The sequence below is a fragment of the Rhinoraja longicauda genome, chromosome 3, assembly GCF_053455715.1.
Source record: "Rhinoraja longicauda isolate Sanriku21f chromosome 3, sRhiLon1.1, whole genome shotgun sequence".
Classification (NCBI taxonomy): Eukaryota; Metazoa; Chordata; class Chondrichthyes; order Rajiformes; family Arhynchobatidae; genus Rhinoraja; species Rhinoraja longicauda.
The window spans coordinates 26367376-26390226 of NC_135955.1; the positions used below are offsets into that span (position 1 = coordinate 26367376).

The 22851-nt window shown below is 38.9% G+C and overlaps 1 protein-coding gene across 1 annotated transcript in view; it reads right to left on the reverse strand.

Moving 5' to 3' along the window:
* ugcg (UDP-glucose ceramide glucosyltransferase) overlaps nucleotides 1–22851 on the reverse strand; it is a 47081-nt gene that overhangs the window by 8688 nt on the left and 15542 nt on the right. Inside the window, exons 2-5 of the mRNA XM_078395042.1 lie at nucleotides 10090–10231; nucleotides 7326–7431; nucleotides 2938–3039; nucleotides 1523–1635 (exon numbers count right to left, since the gene is read on the reverse strand). Of these exons, the coding sequence (XP_078251168.1) occupies nucleotides 1523–1635; nucleotides 2938–3039; nucleotides 7326–7431; nucleotides 10090–10231 (463 nt within the window). The remainder of the gene's footprint in view (nucleotides 1–1522; nucleotides 1636–2937; nucleotides 3040–7325; nucleotides 7432–10089; nucleotides 10232–22851) is intronic.

Consider the following 22851-nt stretch of genomic DNA (forward strand, 5'->3'; position numbering starts at 1 on the left):
TTCCAGAATTGGGCTATATTTTATACATGTAAAAATACAGTAAATATATATTTTACATATTGATTTAATTACTAAAAAACATGGGATGAATATCGCATATTGCAGTCAGATAATATCAGCCATGATTCTGCATTAACTCATTAGCTTATTATCATAGAGTGATGAAAATGATATTAGGATTTTTTCAACTGGTTGCAAGCAAAGTAGGTAACAACTTGCACCCAAGGTAATTGTGTACAGAAGACAGCCCCACTTTGTATAGCATATCCTGGCAATACAATTCGATATCAGAGCCTCAGATGGCATTATTGATTTAAAACTGCAAACTTCAACAGAGCAGAATTTCGTAATGTTTAGATCTATATGGACATAATATTAAGAATGCATATAAAAGACTATCCATTAAATTTGTCACATTGGAGACCCTCAGACTATCTGATCGAACTTTACTAGCTTTATCTTGCACATTATTCCGTCTATCATGTATCTGTACACTGTGGATGGCTTAATTGTAATCATGTATTGTCTTTCCACTGACTAGTTAGAACACAAAAGCTTCCCACAGTACCTTGGCATACGTGACAATAAACTAAACTTGTATGTTAAGCATTTGCAGTTTGGAGCCAACTAGTTTCACTCGGATCTAGAAAAGTATTCCATATTTGACCGCTTAGACTAGCTCAAAACACATCTGATCTTTTTAGAAATTACCAAAACTTAACAGATTTTTAATAAAAAGTTATAAATTTAGTCATCAATGGAACAGGGATGGAAAACAGCATTAGACATAACAGATGGGGGAGACTAGAAAAGGATGCAGGTTTAGGGAACCTACCGGTTGTGGAGGGCGTATGAAGCAGAAGGGAAATAGAATCTGCTGAAGTTACTGAATGAATCTATCAGTCTTAGTAACAAGAAACTTCATAAGCTCCTTGCACATGTTGGGAGCAAGGAAAGGAGAGTGCTTGAGGAACTAGCACTAAGGCAGCACAATAATCTCTCTACCAGAATGACTAAGCAGTGGGCCAGTTTTGACAGAACAAAACTAACCAACATTCAACGTGGCATAGCCTGATCTGGAGATGGATACATAAAGCAATAACATATTGCAGATGACAAAACAGTGTTCATTCAAGCACAAATTAATGCTCTGCCAGGGGAAATTGACTGGATTTGAAGAGAGATGAGGCTTTGCGAGGATAAAGGTATCAACTATTAGTTTAGTAGTAGCTGAGCCGAATGACAGTAGCAGAAGCTTTATAGCAAATAAAGGGACATACAAAGCTGAGCCCTTGAAACTTTGAAAGTGCAACAAAAAATAACAAGCGGATCTTCAACAAAATTCTTTGGCTTGTTCAGCTAAATTATTTAAAGGTCTACAACTATTGGCAAGCAAGGGATCTTCTCCAATACATTCAAAACATTAAGAAACCAATAGGTTTTATATTCAATGATTACTTTTTCTTTCATGTTCACGGGCCATAAACAGAATGCTCTCGCAGCCAAATAATTTTGCTCTTACCTGTTCTAAAGTAGCAGCAAATCCCTGTCTGTCTGCAACATATGGTAATCCATGGACCAGACCAACTTTCTCACTCATCATATTGGTCATGTCTGTTAGAGTATCTGGTTTCACTGAACATCAAAGAACACAGTGAAAGCAGTTTACAAAGTGAACACAGACTTGAATAATATAAGAAAATAACTGCAGATGCTGGTACAAATCGAAGGTATTTATTCACAAAGTGCTGGAGTAACTCAGCAGGTCGGGCAGCATCTCGGGAGAGAAGGAATGGTTGACGTTTCGGGTCGAGACCCTTCTTCAGACTGATGAATAAGTTTCCTTATGAGTTACCAGCTATTTGTGCATTTTCTCTCCTTAACTTTCCTTAGAACAAGAATTAACCAACAAGTTGTAAGCCTGGGGTATTTATTAACTCCGTTTCTCTCAGGCCCGCTAAATGTTTTTAGCATTTTTCATCTTAGTTTCTGATTTCCAGCATGTACAGAATTTTACTTTTCAATCCTCAATCAGTTCTAACACAACCCAGTGTTTCTCTCCCCATAGATGCAATCAGATATGCATTATCCAAATAATTTGTTTTATATCTCAGCTCCAGCAGATATTTATCGCTCCGATTCTCCTATGAACACCACCTCCCTGTCAGACGCGACAACATTAAAAGGTCTTCAGAACCCTCACCTAGTTAACATCAATCTGTTTCATCGCGATAAGATCTGATAAGATGGATAAGGTCTTTTCTCTCCAGAACCTCCATTCTCCGTTTGTTTAAAAGGGCCTACTTTCCAAATGTTGACTATTACTTTCTCCATAGATGCTTCCTGTTTTTATTTCACATACAGCATTATTTTTGTTTAATTTACAAATTTCACACAGCTTGCTTTCTCATTTGTAAGAAAGTATATGAAAAACATGGAAACAATGAAACAGCAGGGCAGCACAGTGGTGCAGTAGTAGAGTTGCTGCTTACAGCACCAGAGACCCAGGTACGATCCTGACTACAGGTGCTATCTGTACGGAGTTCGCATATTTTTCCTGTGACCGCGTGGGCTTCTCTGGGTGCTCCAGTTTCTTCTCACATTCCAAAGATGTGCAGGTTTGTAGGTTAATTGGCTTCTGTAAAATTGTCCCTAGTGTATAGGATAGAACTGGTGTATGGATGATCGTTGGTCGGCACAGACTCATTGGGCCGAAGGGCCTGTTTCCACGCTGTATCTCTAAACTATGCAAAGAAAATGTTGCAAAAACTCAGGTCAGGTACCATCCATGAAAAGAAAAAAAAACTTTCCACAGCTGCTATGTAACCCAATTAATTTTTCCAGCATTTTCTGTTTTATTTCAGATTTATAACAGTTTTTAAACATTATTATTTGAAAAATACATACATTTAGGAACATCTTAAAGATAATTGTTACCTCGAATGCCACTGTCACAGATCCATACAAGTTCATATTTGGCTACCTCATAACCTGGCATCAAGTTATTTATCTTGGGATTAATGCCAACCTTTTTGCCACCTGAAAGTTACAAAGATTCCTCATTGTTATTACCTGATAAACAATTTATCCAAACACAACATTAAAACATTACCTTAAAACATCTGAAATGGATTATAATTTCACATATTTTAATTGTACCACATTTGCTCTATTGATTAGATGGAAAATAAGTCAAAGGGACAGACGGAAGCCCTTGCCCTAACCCACAGCTGCACAATCAAGGGTACCCAAGGGTAAATATTTCCCTAAACAATCTCAGTTAAAAAATATAAATAAACCACAGAGAACTTGCTCCACAGAAATTAATGCTGATGATCCACATTAGTCTCCTCCCACATTTGCACCATCCCACCCTAAAGAATTATCCTTTTCAGTTCTCCTTCATACTTTAATGCCCCCATCTTAAATGTATTTAAGCCATTTGTCTCAATCTACGTGCATTGGAAGTCCCACATATGTGAAGAAAGCCCCCCCCCCCCCCAGTCCTATAGGATATAATGGGCATTTATTTAGCAAACTAATCCTCGATTACTACCGCAAATAAATACATCAAGACGCATGGATATTCATTAAAAGTTACAAGCACACATTATGTTCCAAGTATTTTCTGAAACCACAAGTAATGTTGAGATCAGCATCAGAAATCAGTTAGACTCGTCATAAAACTACACGAACTGCAATCATATGTCTCTATCATGTCATTAATTAGTGCAGTAGGTTTAGCCAGTTGAGCTCATACCACTGAAAAAAAAGCATTAACATTCATATCCCCTTTATTGCTAAATGCATTACTCAAAGCTGAAAGTAATATGTTTAACAAAGAAAACCAGTAATTGCAATGGTTTTTTTAAAGGGCTTCAGCACAACTGAAAAGATGTGATAGGAAGAAGATAGAATGAACGGAAAGATATAAAGGCACAGATGGAATGTCAAAAGTATGTTCTGTTGCTTGGTGGAGAAATTACCCAATAAAATGTTAATGTCTCCTCCACTACTTTATCTATTGCTCTTGCCTCATTCTTACTACATTACAATTGTGATGAAGAATACTAATGTGCAATAGAACCACATATTTTGTACCACTGAGCTAAACAACACAATGTGAAGTATCACTTAAATTGTACAGTACTTGAAGTGTTGTCTATATTTTACTGGGGTTGGGTGAATTTCTTTTCCAGTTTATTCATGCGTAGTAGCTACAACACTGAAGCAGATCATTTAGTTTAGCAGATCTAACAGATGTTTACCATGTTTACTTCATTTCCCATGCATAGCTTTTTGCCTTCAACCTACCATTATATTCAGTAAATTAATTAAGCAAAAATGCACAAATAATTCTAATGCAGAAGGAAAACACATTTAACTGATTCTAGAACTTAATTGCTTAACATTAAACAGAACAAGAACAGGAGGAAGTCATTTAGATTGTTGAGATCTGCTGTTCTTCAACATTATGGCTTAATACCACTTACTCAGCTCCGATTACATCCCATGATATCCTTTCAACATATGTCTTAAACATTTTCAACTAAGCATCCAAAATCTACCCGTGAAGGAAGCTTTAAATTTCCATTGTGTAGGTTTAAAGGGGCTTCCTGATCACATCTTCATTAGCCCACAGTACAGGTACTTGAAACTCAAAATAATTCAAAGCAAATTTATGTGACTTGTCCTTAATTAAAAAACATTAAACTCTCAATAAATTCTGTACTCTAGCTGGGATTTGACTAGTGTAAAGTAAAAGCAAACTTCCTCTTTGCATTCTAACTTCCTTTAAATAAAGAGCGATATCCCATTAGTCTTTTTTATTACTTGTTATCACTTCTCGTTAAATTTCAGTGCACATGGACACCCAAATTCCGTTAGAAATATAGTACTTTAACCATTAATATAATTTTCAAATTTCCCTTTCTTGCAACCAGTGTGACATCACACTTACTTATATTCAGAGGAAATCAGAATTCTCACTTAATCTGTGACCCTTTAACTTCCGGTTCTTACTAGCGCAATTTACTGAGCCACCTAATGTATTTTTCATTTAGAAATCCAGGTAATATGATGAAATTACAAACATTTGGGGAACACAAGCTGATATAGTCGACCAATCGGAAATAATCTTCACTCCTATTCAGGGATTTTCTATCTCCCACTCAATTACCCAGTTACCAGTAATATGATTACTTCCAACTCTACATTTCACATTTTTTTGCAAAAAATATAATGTGTGGAATTTTACCTGTGCATTTTAATCCCATTACCACCTGACAACTTTTTACCACTCACAAAACAAAATTCAGCTGTGTTATTCTTCACAGTGGTAAAGTTGCTGCCTTACATAGCCAGAGACCCAGGTTTGATCCTGACTACGGGTGCTGGTCTGTACGGAGTTGGTCGTTCTCCCAGTGACCTGCATGGGTTTTTCCCAGGAGCTCTGGTTTTCTCCCACACTCCAAAACCCACAGGTTTGTAGGTTAATTGGCTTGGTATAATTAATTGTAAATCGTCCCTCGTGTGTGTAGGATAGTGTTAACGTGCAGGGATCACTGGGCGGCGTGGGTTCGGTGCGTCAAAGGGCCTGTTTCTGCGCTGCATCTCTAAAGTAAAACGAAACTAGATCAGTGCTGTATCACCGATCAGTCCAAACTGTCACCGACAGAGGTTTATAGATTCCAGCAAAATCCTTGCAAATAATATTAAAATGACAGATTAGGCAATTTCTCTCAATCTTTTCACAATTTTGTTCAATTCTAAACAGACAATTCACAAACTTGGAATGATTTTTAAAGCAGGAACCCAACTGTGATGGCACAAAAAGACATCGGGGAAAAGTAATTGCAAACTGAATGTTGAGAAAAGCTAGGGAGAGAAGGCAATGGGACAGTGAGTGAAACTATAATGTATAGTAGAACCACTTCTGAAAGGTGGAAAAGCTAATCCACTTCCAACATATCAGACACAACAGACCAACTCATTCATCAGCTTTCTGTCGCTGCATCCATCTGTCCTATTTTCAAAGGTAACACCACCAGCAGCACATGTAGACAGAATCTGCATAAATGTATGAATTTATAGAACAATATTCTTAAATGCTTTCATATTAAGGAAGCTTAGGAGCTTGTAATTAAGGACAAGTTTGTAAATCATTTTTTTAAGTGGAAAGTGAAGGAAGACATTCTTCCATATTTTGTGTTACATCCATACCATATAGATTGGATTATCTTTGAATAGTTTTCATGCATTAATGCAATGTTTCTTTCCCTTCCACTGCCTCATTATTTTGAACAGAGTAAAATTCATAGCCTTTTCTACATTATTTTAGCAGTGGGATGCTGAAAGCATTTTCACAACTCTTACAAATCAGCAGCTATTAGTGGTCACTGATGTAATCTCATAGCACACCTGACAGTTATACAAAATGAAAGTAAGCGACTTCCTAACACAAACATCATAATAAAAGCATTCTTAAAATACAGAGTCAAAAAGTGACATATAAAGTAATGGCTGTATTTGTTTAATCATTTCCACACCAAGTAGTAAAATCCCATGCCAACTATGTCCATAGCCTTCTTGGTGTTAAGGGTTACGAGGTTATGTCATGGCAGTCATGACATGGCAGTGGTTGTGCAAGTGAATGTTAAGGATGGTGTTTGAATTGTCAATCAAGTAGGTTACTCTATCCTTAAGTGCCAAAAGGTTGGAGTTGGCACAATACCCATCCAGGCAACTGGAGAGTATTCCAACATTGATTTGCTTTGCAGATGGTCTAAAAACTGATTTACCATGGGGCAGCTCACTGTTTATGTCATAAATTTCTTTCTTTCTATAATCAGCAGAACAGAAATGATAATGTGTATTGGAATGGAGATGAGGAAGAACTTCTTTCGCCAGAGCATGGTGAATCTGTAGAATTCATTACCGCAGACGGCAGTGGAGACCATGACATTGGATATTTTTAAAGTGGAGATTGATAGGTTCTTAATTAGTTAGGGCGTCAAAGGTGACAGGGAGATCATGATCTATGGCGGAGCAGATTCGATGGGCCGAATGGCCTAATTCTGCTCCTATGTCTTATGATCTTATGCTTGAAAAGTAGCCATTACATTGTTAAACATTTGTACTAAAGTTATCGGAGCCATCTTGATTTTGATACGGATATTCATTTATGTACATATAAATGCTATGAAAACAAAAATTGAGAGGTTTTAAACACTTTTGTGGAAATAGACATAACATTACCAATTTAAATGCAGCTAAACATCAGTTTCTGTCAGTACCAGGAATAACTTTATATTTAATGTGCTTACCAATAAACACTTTGGCATCCACATTTGGATATTTTCCCAGCAGCTTTTTACACACGTCAATTGCAGGATCTTCGTGGTCTTGTATGCAGAGGAGTATTTCAAACTGCTATGGTTAGGGTAGTAAAGGAGAGCAGAGGTCAGGATCTCAGTTTAATGCCAAAGATGGGGCTTTATAGAAACTCACAGGTAAATCACTCAATCTTAATTAATTGCATAAATTTAAGTGATTGTCTGGCTTCAATCATCTGGTTTTTTTTGCCTTGCTGGCTTTTCAAAGAACAGCACAGGAACAGGCTCTTCAGACCACAAGGTAGACACAACATGCTGGAATAACTCAGGACAGGCAACGTATCTCTGGAGAGGAAAGCTCATTCCTTCTCTCCAGAGATGCTGCCTGTCCCGCTGAGTTACTCCAGCATTTTGTGTCTACCTTCAATTTAAGCCAGCATCTGCAGTTCTTTCCTACACATCTTCAGACCACAATGTCTGTACCAAACATGATGTCAAGACCAACCTTTATCTGCCTGCACATAGTCCACACCCCTTCATTCCCTGCACATCCATGTGCTTATCAAAAAGTCTCTTAAATACCACTATCGTATCTGACTCCACCACCACCCTGGCTGTGCATTCCAGGCACTCACCACTATGCCTGGATTGGAGGCTATTACATCAGGAGAGGGTGGACAAAATTTGATTTTTTTCTTCTCTGGATTGCTAGAGGTTGAGGGGAGACCTGATGGAGGTGAATAATATTATGAAATGCATAGACCGGAGAGACAGAACCTTTTTCTCTACAGGGTGCAATGCCAGACTAGCTAGCGGGCATAGCATTAGGTGAAAGGGGCAAAATTTAAACATAGTGTGTAATGCAACGTTCTTTTTTTTTTTAAAAGATCGGGTGACAGGTGCCTGAAACACACTGCCAGGGTTGGTAGCAGATACAATTGTGGCATTTAAGAGGATCTTAGATAGGTACATGGAAGGATATGGATCATGTGCAGGCAGATGAGATTAGTTTATCTTGGCATCATGTTCGACACATCCATTAAGGGCCTGTTCCTGTGCTGTGCTTTTCTATGTTCTAAAGAAATGCTCAAATTTTGAATCTACAATTCTGAAAAATACTCACTGATTGTAGTCTTGAAAACATTGCATATACGAATCATTGGATAGAACACAATCTGAATAAATGCATCTTTTGTTAGAAATCTAATTTACCAAAGACTGAGGCGACATATCCAAAATAAGCTCATAGCGACATCTTAAAAATCTAGCTTCAATATGTCTTTCTAGAGATATAAACAACACAAGTTATAAATATTTATAAGGCAAGAGTTAAAATCAAATCACACAACTTGATTAAGCAGATATTTAAAAGCTTTATCAGAGATAGATTAAAAAACACTTGAAGGGTTGAAGCAAATATCTAGAATTTAGCAGCTGAATATGCAGACAAAAACATTAACTTGTTAGTAACTTTTTATGATTTGGAATCAGTTTAAAGCAGAGGAATGGATCAATTACCATTAGATACCTTGCCAACTGGTAATTTTGTTCATGTAAAGAAAGGGTTGCCCGAATCATTGATACCAGAACTTGTACGAGATCAAGTTCAGGAAAATTTTCCAGCACCCTTTTCCAGCACTCAAACAAATTTTAACTGATTTAAGAATTTATCCTTGCACTATAGGTGAAATTGAGCCATCTGGATGTTCTCATGTAATGTTAACACGAACATTAAATGAAATGCAGCTGTTCAACTCTAAAAGGCAACATTTGCAAATTTAATTCATTTTTTGTTTAATTAATATCCCTTAAAAAGGTTTTATTTCCACAAATTCTGATACATACCACTTGAGTGGAAACCCACAAGTCACAAGTTTATTTCTAATTTTAAGGACTTGTTTCAATAGCAAATTGTAGTAGAAAATTTGGGTGAAGCCCGAGTATAAATAAGATATTGACAAAAGGATAGAAACCAATAATCATAACAATCTGGGGAGAAGGAGAAATGGATGGTGTGCAGAAAATATGCAACTATTGAATGCGTTTCTAGTTTAGATCAATGGCGAACTCAGGAACCCAATACACAGAGTTGAAGGTGATACCAGGCGAGGAAGATCTATAGATTGGATAAGATAACTCAAACTAATACAATTCCATCTGTCTAATGTGCAGTATGACATAGTGAAATACAAATAATCTTTGGATGATGTTGAAATTGAGCTAAAAAATGCCCAGTGTCCAACTACAAAACAACAAACCCATTATGCATCGAATTAGGTATTTCAGAAAGAATTTCTTTTGACTTAGAAGTTTTGGATAAGGCATGATAAAACAACTTCCTGTGCCTATAAAATCTGACATAATGCTGTTTATCTTGGGCTATACTTTGTGTTTTACTCAATTAGACTCAAGAGAAATTTTAAAGACCATGAAAATTAGGTGGATGCCAATTGTAAAACAGTTGTAATGAAGGAATAAAAGGAGAAATTAGAAAATTAGAAATGAAGGAATAAAAGGTGAAATTAAAAGAGAGCATGAGAGGTTGTCTTACAGACACACACTAGATAGCAAGCATAATGTAACAGGCAAATCTAGAAAGTTACTTAAAGTTGTCCGTGTTGTTAAATAAATAACATAGCACAGCAATCTTCCAGAACACTCTTACTTTTGTAAATATCTTGCAACAGATATTTTTTTTAAATAATCTATAAGTTTTCCCCTGTAACTAAGAGCTCCATGATACATTCATACGTACTTTAGGATAATCAAGTTCAAAGAAGGTTTCTAAGTTGCTTATGAGGTTTGCGTCCACTCCTTTCAGGGGTTTAAGTAAAGATACACCAGGAAGCTTGCTGTACGGCTGTTTATCTGATGTCTTCTTGTTTAGATGAAGGCGGCTGAGGGAGAGATACAAAAATGATTATGGTTACTAATTGTTTTGTTATTAACTGTAATTAAACAGACATGGAACCAAGTATGAACACAGCACGACTGTGAATGCAGAGCTCAATTCTGATGATTGTGCAAACAATTCACAGATGGTATGGTATTGATTCACATGACAGATAAATGACACGTGCTTAATATTTTAACAGATTACAATAATATCAATTAACAGTTAACATTAGCATAAAACAAACTGCTTGAGATTCAGTGGGTCAGGCAGTATTCATGGAAGGACAACATTTCGATATGGACCTTCCTTCAGACTGTAGTCCTGAACCAAAATGTTATCTTTCCTTCCATGGATTCTGCCTGACGTGCCGAGTTCCTCCTGTAGTTAGTTCTTTGCTCAGGAGTGCAGCATTAGCATCAGCAGTTTCTTGTGCCAACAGTTAACATTACAAAGGTATTAATACTCCCTTATTCAGTGATTAAGAGACATTCCACTTATTTAGTGAAAAAACCATTTATACTACTTTTATTTAAATATAACCTATAGAAAATATATTTCCAGTATAAGAGTTTGTACCCAGGAATTAAAATAAAATATACCCTTCAAAGAAAACTAAAACAAGGCAACTCAGAACAATAACCAAAAATAGGAGAATTACAATACCAACTAAAGGCATTTACTGAAAACCACACCCAAAAGAATAATTAAACCATTTTCACGTCAAAAAGGCTTACAGTTTTGTTGCAATTCTGCCAAAACCAAAAGGAAAATCACTATTGCTTCCAAGTCTTTTTGCTGTTCCTCACTAAATCCATCACAATTCCCCAAAAAGGGCACACAATGCTGTAGTAACTCAGCAGGTCAGACAGCATCTCTGGAGAACATAGATAGGTGACATTTTGAGTCAAGACCCCTTTTCAGACTTACTCTTCAGAAGTTAAGCCAACAGGCTAGGGTCTGAAGAAGGGCTCGATCCAAAACATCTCCGATCCATCTTCCTCCAGAGATGCTGCCTGGCCTGCTGAGCTAGTTTAGTTAATTATCATGACCTGTACTGAGGTACAGTGAAAAGCTTTTTGTTGCATGTTATCCAGTCAACAAAAAAACTGGACATGATTACAATCAAGCTGTCCACAGTGAAAATACAGGATGCTTGAGTTTCTCAAGTAGTTTTATGCTAATATTAACTATTAATTGATATATAACATTTAGTGCAAGATAAAGTCCAATAAATTCCAATTAAGCTCGTAGGTCACCACTGAGGTAGGTCAGGCCCGCTCTCTAACTGGTGAGAGGACAGTTCAGTTCAGGTTCATAGGTGATGGGAGCAGAATTAGGCCATTCAGCCCATCAAGTCAACTCCACCATTCAATCATGGCTTATCTATCTATCCCTCCTAACCCCATGTTTCTGCTTTCTCCCCATAACCCCAGACACCCTTACTGATAACAGCTGGGAAGAAACTGTCCCTGAATCTGGAGCAATTGATTTTCAAACTTTTGTATTTCTTGTCTGTTGAGAGAGGGAAGCTGGAGTGACTGCAGTGAGACTGGTCCTTGATTATGCTCTTACTCATTATGCTCTTACTCCAGCACTTTGTGTCTTTGTGTATTAACCAGCATCTACAGTTCCTCATTTTTACATCACAATTCCCCGTCATCTTGTAACATCATTTATTTTTCCATCAGGGAAATGGGGAGAAAGCAGGAACAGGGTACTGATTTTGGATCCCACAACTATCTGGACTACACATCTTCCACCTGCCTCTTGCAAAGATGCTATTTCCTACTCTCAATTCTGCCGTCTCTGCCGCATCTGCTCCAAGATGAGGTGTTCCAAACTAGGACATCAGAGATGTCCTCATTCTTTAGGGAAAGTGGATTCCCTCCTTTCGTCATAGATGAGGCCCTCACATGTCTCCTCTGTATCCCGTAGTTCTGCTCTTTCCCTCCCCCCAGAAGCAATATGGACAGAGTTCCCTGGTCATTTCACACCACCAGCCACCGCATCTAACATTATCTTCTGACATTTCTGTCACCACCTACGGGATCCCACCAATAATCACACCTTCCCAACTCCACCCCTCCTGCTCCCTCCACAACTGCTTAGTTCACTCATAGGAGGGAATTAAGTACCTTACCCCAAGTATCTCCCACAATACTTTCCCTTGCAATTGCAGGAGATGCAACATCTGTCCCTATACCTCCTCCCTCGACTCCATCCAGTCCTTTCAGGTTAGACAGTGGTTCACATGCACCCTGTCTAATCTCATCAATTGCATCTGGCATTCCCAATGCGGGCTCCTGTACATCGGCGAGGACAAAGGTAGACACTTGGGCTCGGTCCACCTAGGCATATGTGATCTCCTGTTTGCCAACCATTTCTGTTCCCCTTCTGTCCTGGGCTTTCTCCACTGCCAGAGTGAGGTCACATGCAAATTGGAGGAACAGGCCTTTATATTTTGCTTGGGTAGCTTACAACCTGGCAGTATGAACATTGAATTCTCTAATTTTAAGTAACTTCTATTTATTCGTCCCTCCCCATCTCCTTGACTTCAACCTAGTCGTTTTACCTGTTCCACAGTACTCCACATTGTTTTCCTCCCAAGATCATGCCTTCCCTAGCCAACAATGGGCTTACCAGGCACTGCCCTGCCTGGAATCATTTGTGGCCAGCCCTGCTCTTTTATCACCTCAGATCTTCAAAACCCCCAACACCAGGGGTCAGGGGTTATGGGGAGAAGGCAGGATAATGAGGTTAGGAGGGAGAGATAGATCAGCCATGGCTGAATGGCGGAGTAGACCTGATGGGCTGTATGGCCTAATTCTGCTCCGATCGCTTATGACCTACTTTCAGTCTAAAGAAGGGCGCTGACCCAAAACATCCCTATCCTTTTTCTGCAGAGATGCTGCCTGACGCACTGAGTTACTCCAGCACTTTATGTCTTTCTAAACTAGATCAATTAACGATCAGTAGTAACTGGGGGAATACGTATAAACAAAATTAGATGCAGGCACCAAACTACTGAATATGTACAAGCTTGTTTGGTATTTTGCCAAGTCTTTGTTCGAAATTCTGAGAAACAATCTTCTCAAATACCAGGAAGCAGTAAAGTCTGCTAGAGCACAATACTTCTCCGACCTTATTTCGAAAAACTCTCATAACTCCAAGGTCCTATTTAGAACAATTACCTCTGTCATATGTCCCGCCCCCAGTACCAGCTTAGTTGGGTCTCCTGCTAAGTGCGAAGAATTCGCTAAATTTTTCACCAACAAAGTTGAGAATATTAGAATGAACATTTCCCCTCCCACCCGTGACCTAGCTGTCTCACTAGTCTGTTCATCTAAATTGGACTGCTTCCAACCCATCACTCTATCCTCCCTTGCAAAGCTTGTCTCCACTATGAAACCTGCAACCTGCCCCCTTGATCCTGCCCCCACTGCCCTTCTGAAGGATGTCATTGCAATAGCTGGTCCCAGCATCCTCTCTATTATCAACAGTTCTCTGGCCACTGGCACTGTTCCAACCAGTTTCAAGCACGCGGTGGTCCAGCCCCTACTGAAAAAACCTAACCTAGACCCCACCTTGCCTAGCAACTACAGACCCATTTCCAAACTGCCATTCCTGTCAAAAGTCCTTGAAAAGGCTATCCTTAACCAATTAGTGCCCTACCTGCACCAAAACACCATCCTGGAAAGTTTCCAGTCAGGTTTCAGAGCCCACCACAGCACAGAGTCTGCCTTGTTGAAGGTACACAACGACCTGCTTCTCGCCATCGACACCGGCGACTGTGCAATCCTGCTCCTTCTCGACCTCAGCGCAGCATTCGATACAGTGGACCACACCATCCTTATTGACCGTCTCCGGTACGCGGTTGGCATTGATGGCACTGCCCTGAGCTGGTTCGCTTCGTACCTCAAAGATAGGAGTTTCGCCATCAACATAGGCAGTTATTCCTCTGCTCCAGCTAGCCTCTCCTGCGGAGTTCCACAAGGCTCCATCCTAGGCCCCATTCTCTTCTCTCTATACATGCTCCCCCTTGGCCAAATCATTCAAAGGCACGGCATTTCTTTCCACTGCTATGCCGATGACACTCAGCTTTACCTCCCCCTGAAACCCAACAACCAGTCAAATTTAAACAGCCTCTCACACTGCCTTGAGGACATAAAATGTTGGATGGCACAGAACTTCCTCCAATTAAATGAGAGCAAGTCTGAGGTCATCCTATTCGGCCCCCCCGACTCCATCAAATTGATAACAGGCAGTCTTGGAAGCCTATCCTGCCTAGTCAAACCGCATGTCAAAAACCTCGGCATGATATTTGACTCTGCATTAAAATTTGATAAGCAAGTCAACGCTGTGGTAAAAGCCAGCTTCTTCCAACTTCGAACCATAGCTAAAATCAAACCTTTCCTCAAATTCGACGACACAGAAAAAATCATTCACGCTTTCATTTCCTCCCGCCTAGACTACTGCAACTCCCTATACACTGGGATCAGCCAATCTTCCCTGTCCCGCCTGCAACTGGTCCAAAACGCCGCAGCGAGACTCCTGACGGGTACCCGTAAAAGGGACCACATCACCCCGATTCTGGCCTCTCTCCACTGGCTCCCTGTACGGTACAGAATCAACTTCAAGCTCCTCCTATTCACGTATAAAGCCCTAAATGGACACTCCCCCCCCTACATCAAAAATCTTCTAACCCCCCTCTCTAACTCCAGGTCCCTCAGATCGGCCGACTTGGGGCTATTCACTATCCCGCGGTCTAGGCTTAAACTCAGGGGTGACCGCGCTTTTGCGGTTGCAGCTCCTAGACTGTGGAACAGCATCCCTCTCCCAATCAGAACTGCCCCCTCCATCGACTCCTTTAAGTCCAGGCTCAAAACATATTTCTACTCCCTAGCGTTTGAGGCTCATTGAGGAGGCGCTGTGAACTGTTTGCGTGCTACTGTATGTTTTCATTTTTTTTTCTATTGGAACCTAATCAAATGTACAGCACTTTGGTCAACGTGGGTTGTTTTTAAATGTGCTATACAAATAAAATTGACTTGACTTGACTTGACTTTATGCTCCCTGCATCCATAAGGGCTAATACATGGCTCTTTTCACAATTGTACCACTGCCAAATTTAATGCAAAAATCACAATGTCAACAGATTTGATAGTGAAATGCTTTACTGGAAGTCTGCTGAGGGATTTTTTCCCCTCAAAGGAGAAAAACTGCTAATGCTGCAGTTTTGTCAAACGATCGCACCAAATAAATTGACCTATTCACAATTCATATCAACCGCATACGCAGAAATACATTTTAAATGCTGCATCGTTTTTTTAAATTGTTTATTTGAAAATCTTCTGGTTAATTATCTTGTATATCCTGAGGCAATTACGTCACAATTACCGGGAACTTCACAAGTTAAGCAATGACTTACCTACTACAATTGAAAGCTCGGCTTTTATTTAAACATTTAGAACTGAGTGTATGGAATAACATTTACTGGAAGTTTCACAAACTGAAACAGAATGAAACATTTAATCTTCAAATAGCAATGGCAGAATAAGGGCTCATTTTGTTTAGCTCTGGACAATTTTCATGAGGCACTTTAAGTCATTTATATTTCTATTGCTATTTCCCATCATTGGCCAATGCTGAATAATTCAGAATTGAGATTGAACACAAAACATACTGATACAAATCAAGTTAACTCTTAACTGAAATGGAAGAAAGATATCGGTTGCCTATTAGGCAATGCCTGGACAACAGGCCATTATGGCCAAGACAAGACATTTTGAACAACTTTCTCACAGCACGGTGGCACAGCAGTAGAATTTCTGCCTTATAGCACTGGAGACCCAGATTACGGGTGCTGTTTGTACGGAGTTTGTACGTTGTCACCGTGGGTTTTCTCCGAGATCTTCGGTTTCCTCCCATACTCCAAAGACTTACAGGTTTGTAGGTTAATTGGCTTGGAATAAGTATAAATTGTCCGTAGTGTGTGTAGGATATTGTTAATGTGTGGGGATCGCTGGTCGGCGCAGATTCAGTGGGCCGAATTGCCTGTTTCCGCGCTGTATCTCTAAACTAATCTAAACTTTGGACTTGAATCATACCAAAACGGCACCTGAAACATGACAACTCTTATGTATCAACTCATTGTAATATATTATTACAACACTCTTATCTTTAACTATAATTGTATCATAGAAACATAGAAAATAGGTACAGGAGTAGGCCATTTGGCCCTTCGAACCAGCACCGCCATTCAATATGATCATGGCTGATCATCCAAAATCAGTGCCCCACTCCTATTTTTCCCCCATGTTCCTTGATTCCGTTAGCAAGAAATAGGCATAGTTGATGCAATCAAGTGTTAAGGAGAACACTTAAAGCATTCACACCTGAGAGATGATTGCCATTGTATTCAGGCAGATCCCATTTAAGCAGTGCAGAAATGAGCTTTAAGTACCCTGGAGGGGCTGCTACAATATGAGTGGCTGTGATTATGCCAAAGAATTGTAAGTATGCTCACTTTCCCAGTGGGCACAAATCTTACATGGGGAGGATTTGGAACACCTTTGGCAAACTGCTATCTTTGAAGGGTAGAGCAGTTGAATTTAACCATGGGGTTGAAGATTAATTTCCTTGGCACAGCACAGAAAAACACTGCTCTACATAAAGGGATTTCTTGGCCTGCACATCTGCCCAGATTTTAATGTTATGTTGCGATGAATGATCTCAGAAAAGAAATATATAATTCTGAAACAATCCCCATAGCCTATATTGACACACTAACATAAATGCAAGACTAATGTCTGTTAAAGTCTGAAGAAAGGATGAGAGATGCTGCCTGATCCACTAAGTTACTCCAGCAATTTGTGTCTTTGATTGTGCAGCGTCTGCGGTATGTTCATTGAACAGTACAGCACAGGAACTGGCCCTCCAACCCACAATGTTTGTGTCAAACATGATGCCATGTTAAACTGTCTGCATGTGAATCACATCCCTCCATTCCCTACACCCATGTGCCTATTTTAAAAAAATGCCGCAATCATATCTCATTTAGAAACATAGAAACAAAACGTCTGATTTTTTAACTTAACTGTATGCACGAACTGTATTCATTGCACCCAGGTACAAATGACAATAAAGTACTGTTGAACCATTGACAGCAAAGTTGCATTGAACCAACTGAGTTCTTGCAATTACACCAGAACACATAAAACTACGGAAATCTGACGGGCTGAAGTCCACATTAACTAGTATCTGCAAGGAGATTGTTGGCTTCTTTAACAGGAAATACGAGGAAGATTTGATCAGAATGATCAAGATGTTCAGGAGCTAATCAACCACAAACTTAAGGCTTTCTTATTGGAAGTTCCAAGAGGTGTGAAGAAGAACCAAATTACAGGCACCTGGGAGCAAAGGTTCCACAGAAAACCCTTCACCAAAGGAACAGGTGAAATGTGGAAAGAGTGCAGTAATGCAATGAAAATTATGGCATGTTGCAATTCTTCTGCCCTCTCAAAGCCAACCACTGCCCAAACAATGACTCACCCCACAGAGATAAACTTACTAAAAATAGTGAGAACAGTCAGTGCCTACTGGAAGAAAGAGTTCAAAATAAGTCCACAACTGTGACTTGTGACTTGAGCCCCAGTGATTCCATTTTGCAGGAAATCAACCGGCTCGGGCTTACCATTAACCCTGGCTGACAAGAAATTAAAAAATCTATACATCAATTGGGGAAAAAAAAGAACTCTGTAGGAAACAGTACCCATGTACAATTACAAATATAATAGTTATCAATCACACACAAACCACTCCCAGCAGGTGTAAAGTATTAACACTATTAAGAACATATGATAATCAACATATCAGAAATGTAAGGAACTTTTGATGCTACAATAAATTTGAATGCGTGAACAGCAATCATGTACACTTAAGATAACAAATCTAATATTTATAACAAAGACAATACTATGTGTGTCTAAGTTTAGCAGTTTGTATTTACACAGTATTTCTCCTTTGGGAAAAACAAAAGGCCCTGAGAGAGAGCAATGTTATCATTTATTCATTCCTGATCCTCGCACCTTTGGGAATGTTATAATTCAAAACAGTAACCGCGATGACAAGATTGCCACAGAGTAAATCTGGAGCAGTAATTAAAGATTAAAAATTAACTGGTAAAGGAACAAAGATAATGATTTTAGCAAAGGACACCAATGAGATAGATATATGATCTAGAAAGTACTGCATGAAATGGCACTGGAAGCAAACTTTCTAAAGAGAAATGAATACATGAAGGGGAAAACAAGTACAACTGCTACAGGAGATGGAGGGCAATAGGAACATAGTTACACAACTCTTTCAAAGAGTCATCACTATGAGCCATGTGACCACCTCCTCGTCTTCTATTACATAACCTACGTGACTTAAACAAACCATGAGCTGTCATGGATGTCACCCAGCTTTCGTAGATAAGAGTAGAGGTGCTCCCCGACTTACGATGCTTCGACTTACGATAGTTCAACTTTGCGATGGTGCAAACGCTGGGCCACGGCAACGACCCGTAGCGAGCCGCAGCTCGCTTCCGGCCACGAGATCAGGTGTATTAAATGCATTTGACTTACGATATTTTCGGTTTACGATGGGTTTCTCAGAACGTAACCCCATCGTAAGTTGAAGAGCACCTGTTGTTGCAACAAATGTATCCATCACCTTTTCAGTCACAAATACTAGCCAATGTGGGTGAAAATTATTTTCCTTGTTCGTCTTCTAACCCTTCTACTAATTTACATCTGGGCCTTCTGGTATTTGATCCTGCTATGTTCAGGTAAACATACTTCCTATTTATTACATCTACATCCTTCAAATTGTGCAACATCAAATCAGATTTACCCCAGCCTGCTCTGATCCAAAACAAAAACCAATCCAAGCTTGTTCAAATTTTCCTCATAACCAAAATCTTTTCATGTTGGTAAATGCAAAAGGATGTGCAGCCAAATGTAACTGTTAACCAACAAATGCAACACCTACATGTACAAAAAAAATGGCTCGTTTGGACTATGGATGCTGAATCAACAATTACATTTAATTGATAAACAAATTTTGGACAGAATATAAAATCAATGGACTCAAATATGGAGAGGCAGTCAAATTGAAAAACATCACCATAATCTTATTCAGGAGTGAAAAAGATTATATGGTCTATGTCTGCTTCCATTTCTTGTGACTACAAGTTCTGCTATAATACCAACATGAAAATATGATTTTGCAAAGTCAACTATTATGTGGCTGCCAATATTGCGAGCAACAATGGAAATGAGTGATGTAAAATTAGTCTTGCCCTGCTCCTCCAGAGGCAATGCTTCATTCAAAGGAAACTACAAAAAAAGGTTAGACTTGGAGGCAATTATGTTTTTAATATATACTTGTGTCTGTGCTTAAGGTCCTCCCACCTCCCAACAACTCAAAGAAAATCTGAGACGGCCTCCCAAACAGGCTATTAGAGAATTACAGCTTAAGAGTGGAAAGGCAGTAGAAATAGCAAATTTTGGAGTAGAATCAGTATTTTAGAAAATAACCGGCAATGTAAAAAGGGTTTATTGCAAAAGGAACTGACATTAAGAAAAAACTATTGTATGTGTTGCTTCTTGTTTTTCAATGGCCAAAATCTTACAACAACAAGAGAACCTTGCTTTGAATGTACAAAGTTTAATTACAAAAACATTTATTTTCGTGCTTTATCATTGAATTTTTAGCAAAGCTAGAACTACTGCAGAGACTGTCGCAGAAACAACAAAAACATCCATGTTGCTGGACTAGATGCCAAAGATAGGCAGAAAGATACGTGAAAGGTAATCATAATTCATCTTTAGACTTCTCTGCCTGGCGAGCACCAGTTATTTTCCCTAAACACTTCTGGTCAGTTGAAATTTGAATTTTTACTAATTTTAGATGACAATATAATTTTCATCCTTGCACTGTGTCCAGAGTAAGAGAGAAAATGATCTTATATGGCATTTCAACAGCTGAAGCTACCTTGTGCCTTCACAATTGAATAATATCAAAAATGTATCTCCAAGGTATAATTTACAGATTTTCCAATCTCTTTGATATGTGCAAATCAATTTACTTATTCTTGCCTTTTCAACTTACTTTGGGAGATAATTACCAATGAGTTGTGATTTACAACTTTAAACCTGCAAGATGTGCATTCTTATGATAATGTAGCTGGCTTATTAAAATAAAGAATCTTGAGATTTACACTTTTAAAAATTGAAGTACCACTAAGATCTTTCCTAAAAGGTAAAACAAAAAAGAGGAGAAATAGTGGAGAAGAGAACATTGTAAAGAAAAGGCTGCTTTAAATATATCCATTATGTTGGAGTTTACAGTAATCATGCAATGTGGTTTTGAGAATACAAAGCTCAAAAGATGTCAGTATTTTAAAATCTGCAATTAAACTACAGATTATACCTTGTTTTTAACATGAGATTGAATTATTCCAAAAACAAAATGGAACTTTAAATGTGATCTTTAAACTACTGTTGAATTTCCATTCTTTTACCTTCCATTGAAAATAACAAGGTTCAGGTTTTCAGCATGATTCACATTGAAGTTAAATTATACTTTCCCATTGTTCACTTCATCAAAAGAAAGCAGACATGTACTATTCATGATACTCTTTCCACTGAACAAAGACTAATATTTAGTTATCTTTATACGACACCAGAACTAGAAATAATGAACATTAACAATCTGATTTTATTTGAAGCTATCACAATGTAAGCATACTTCTTGTCACTATGACATCTCTCCTTCCAGCCAAGTAATTGCAGTAAAGCAAAAATACATTTTCCTAGCTCACCGTCAAAAAAAATTTAGTGATGTCATGAGCGCAGAGCAGAAGGGTTAAATAAAATTTTAAAATTCACAATAATACATCTATAAAACTACAACAGGAATTTTAAATGGTAAATCTAAACAAAGAACCATTATTTTGCAGACAGGCAGGATTTTAATTTTAGGTTGCTCTCGCAACTTCTTTGAAGTACTAACGGTTACAAAAATTATATTTTGGCAAAAAACACACTCTCTGAGAAATAGAATACATCGAGGGAAAAAACTATTCATTAGATTTTCTTATGCTGAAATAGTACTCCAATATTTGAAATATCAATGTTCCCACATGCACCAATAGAACACGTTTGAATGAGACTTGTATATTTGACAGTCACAGCAGGCAGCCAGAGATATTTTTTGCAACCTTATCCTGCACCATTTGGGAATGTCAAGCAATGCATGCTCTGCAAAGTGCCTTCCATTTCCCTCTACAAAATATATTTAAACTAAATCTTTACCTTTGCGCTTTTCTTGGTATCACGTTTACTTTTATGTAATATTTGACCAAGCTTAAACAAATTAAATGTTAAAGCAACAGAATAGCACAAGCCCACCAACTGACATTTATCCAAATACAAAAACGCCAGACAGATTTCTATCTCAGGCAATGTGAAGTAAAATGCTGGATGTGCAATTTTAGTGCACAACATAACCTTTGATTATGTTAATACCTTGTAACAGGCAAAATTTAAGCAATTTCATAAAATACCCAAGTGCTGAATTTCCCTTCAAGTGTAATGCAAAGTTTTAGTGTGGGGAAAAGAAAAAGGTTTTTTAGTTGAGTTTATTTATCGTTACACATGTGCAGTGCAGTTGTAGACTGATTAGCAGCAATAGCTTCTGAAGTTCTGGCACCTTGTGATGCTGACTACAGTCATTCATTTAATTTAAGATGAAGATAGACAAAAAGCTGGGGTAACTCAGCAGGACAGGCATCTCTGGAGAGAAGGAATGGGTGATGTTTCGGGTCGAAACCCTTCTTCAGACTGATTAGGGATAAAGGAAACAAGAGATATAGACGATGATGTGGAGAGATAAAGAACAAGGAATGAAAGATATGCAAAAAACTAGCGATGATAAAGGAGACAGGTCATTGTTAGCTGTTTGTAGGGTGAAAGTGAGAAGCTAGTGCAACTTGGGTGGGGGAGGGATAGAGGGGGAATGCCGGGCTACCTGAAGTGAGAGAAATCAATATTCATACCACTGGGTTGCAAGTTCCCAAGCGAAATATGAGATTCTGTTCCTCCAATTTGCATTTAGCCTCACTCTGATGATGGAGGAGACAGAGGACAGAAAGGTCTGTGTAGGAATGGGAAGGAGAATTAAAGTGAATTAAAGCAACCACGAGGTCAGGTTGGTTCACGCGGGCAGAGTGAAGGTGTTCTGCAAAACGATCGCCCAGTCTGCGTTTGGTCTCACCGATATACAAGAGTCCACATCTTGAACAATGGATACAGTAGATGAGGGTGGAGGAGGTGCAAGTGAACCTCTGCCTAACCTGAAAGGACTGTCAGGGTCCCTGGACAAAGTCGAGGGAGAAGGTATAGCAATAGGTGTTGCATCTTCTGCGGTTGCAGGTGAAGGAACCTGGGGAGGGGGTGGTTTGGGTGGGAAGGGATGAGTTAACCATTGAGTTGCGGAGGGAACGGTCTCTGCGGAAGACGGAAAGGGGTGGAGATGGGAAAATGTGGTTTGTGGTGGGATCCCATTGGAGGTGGC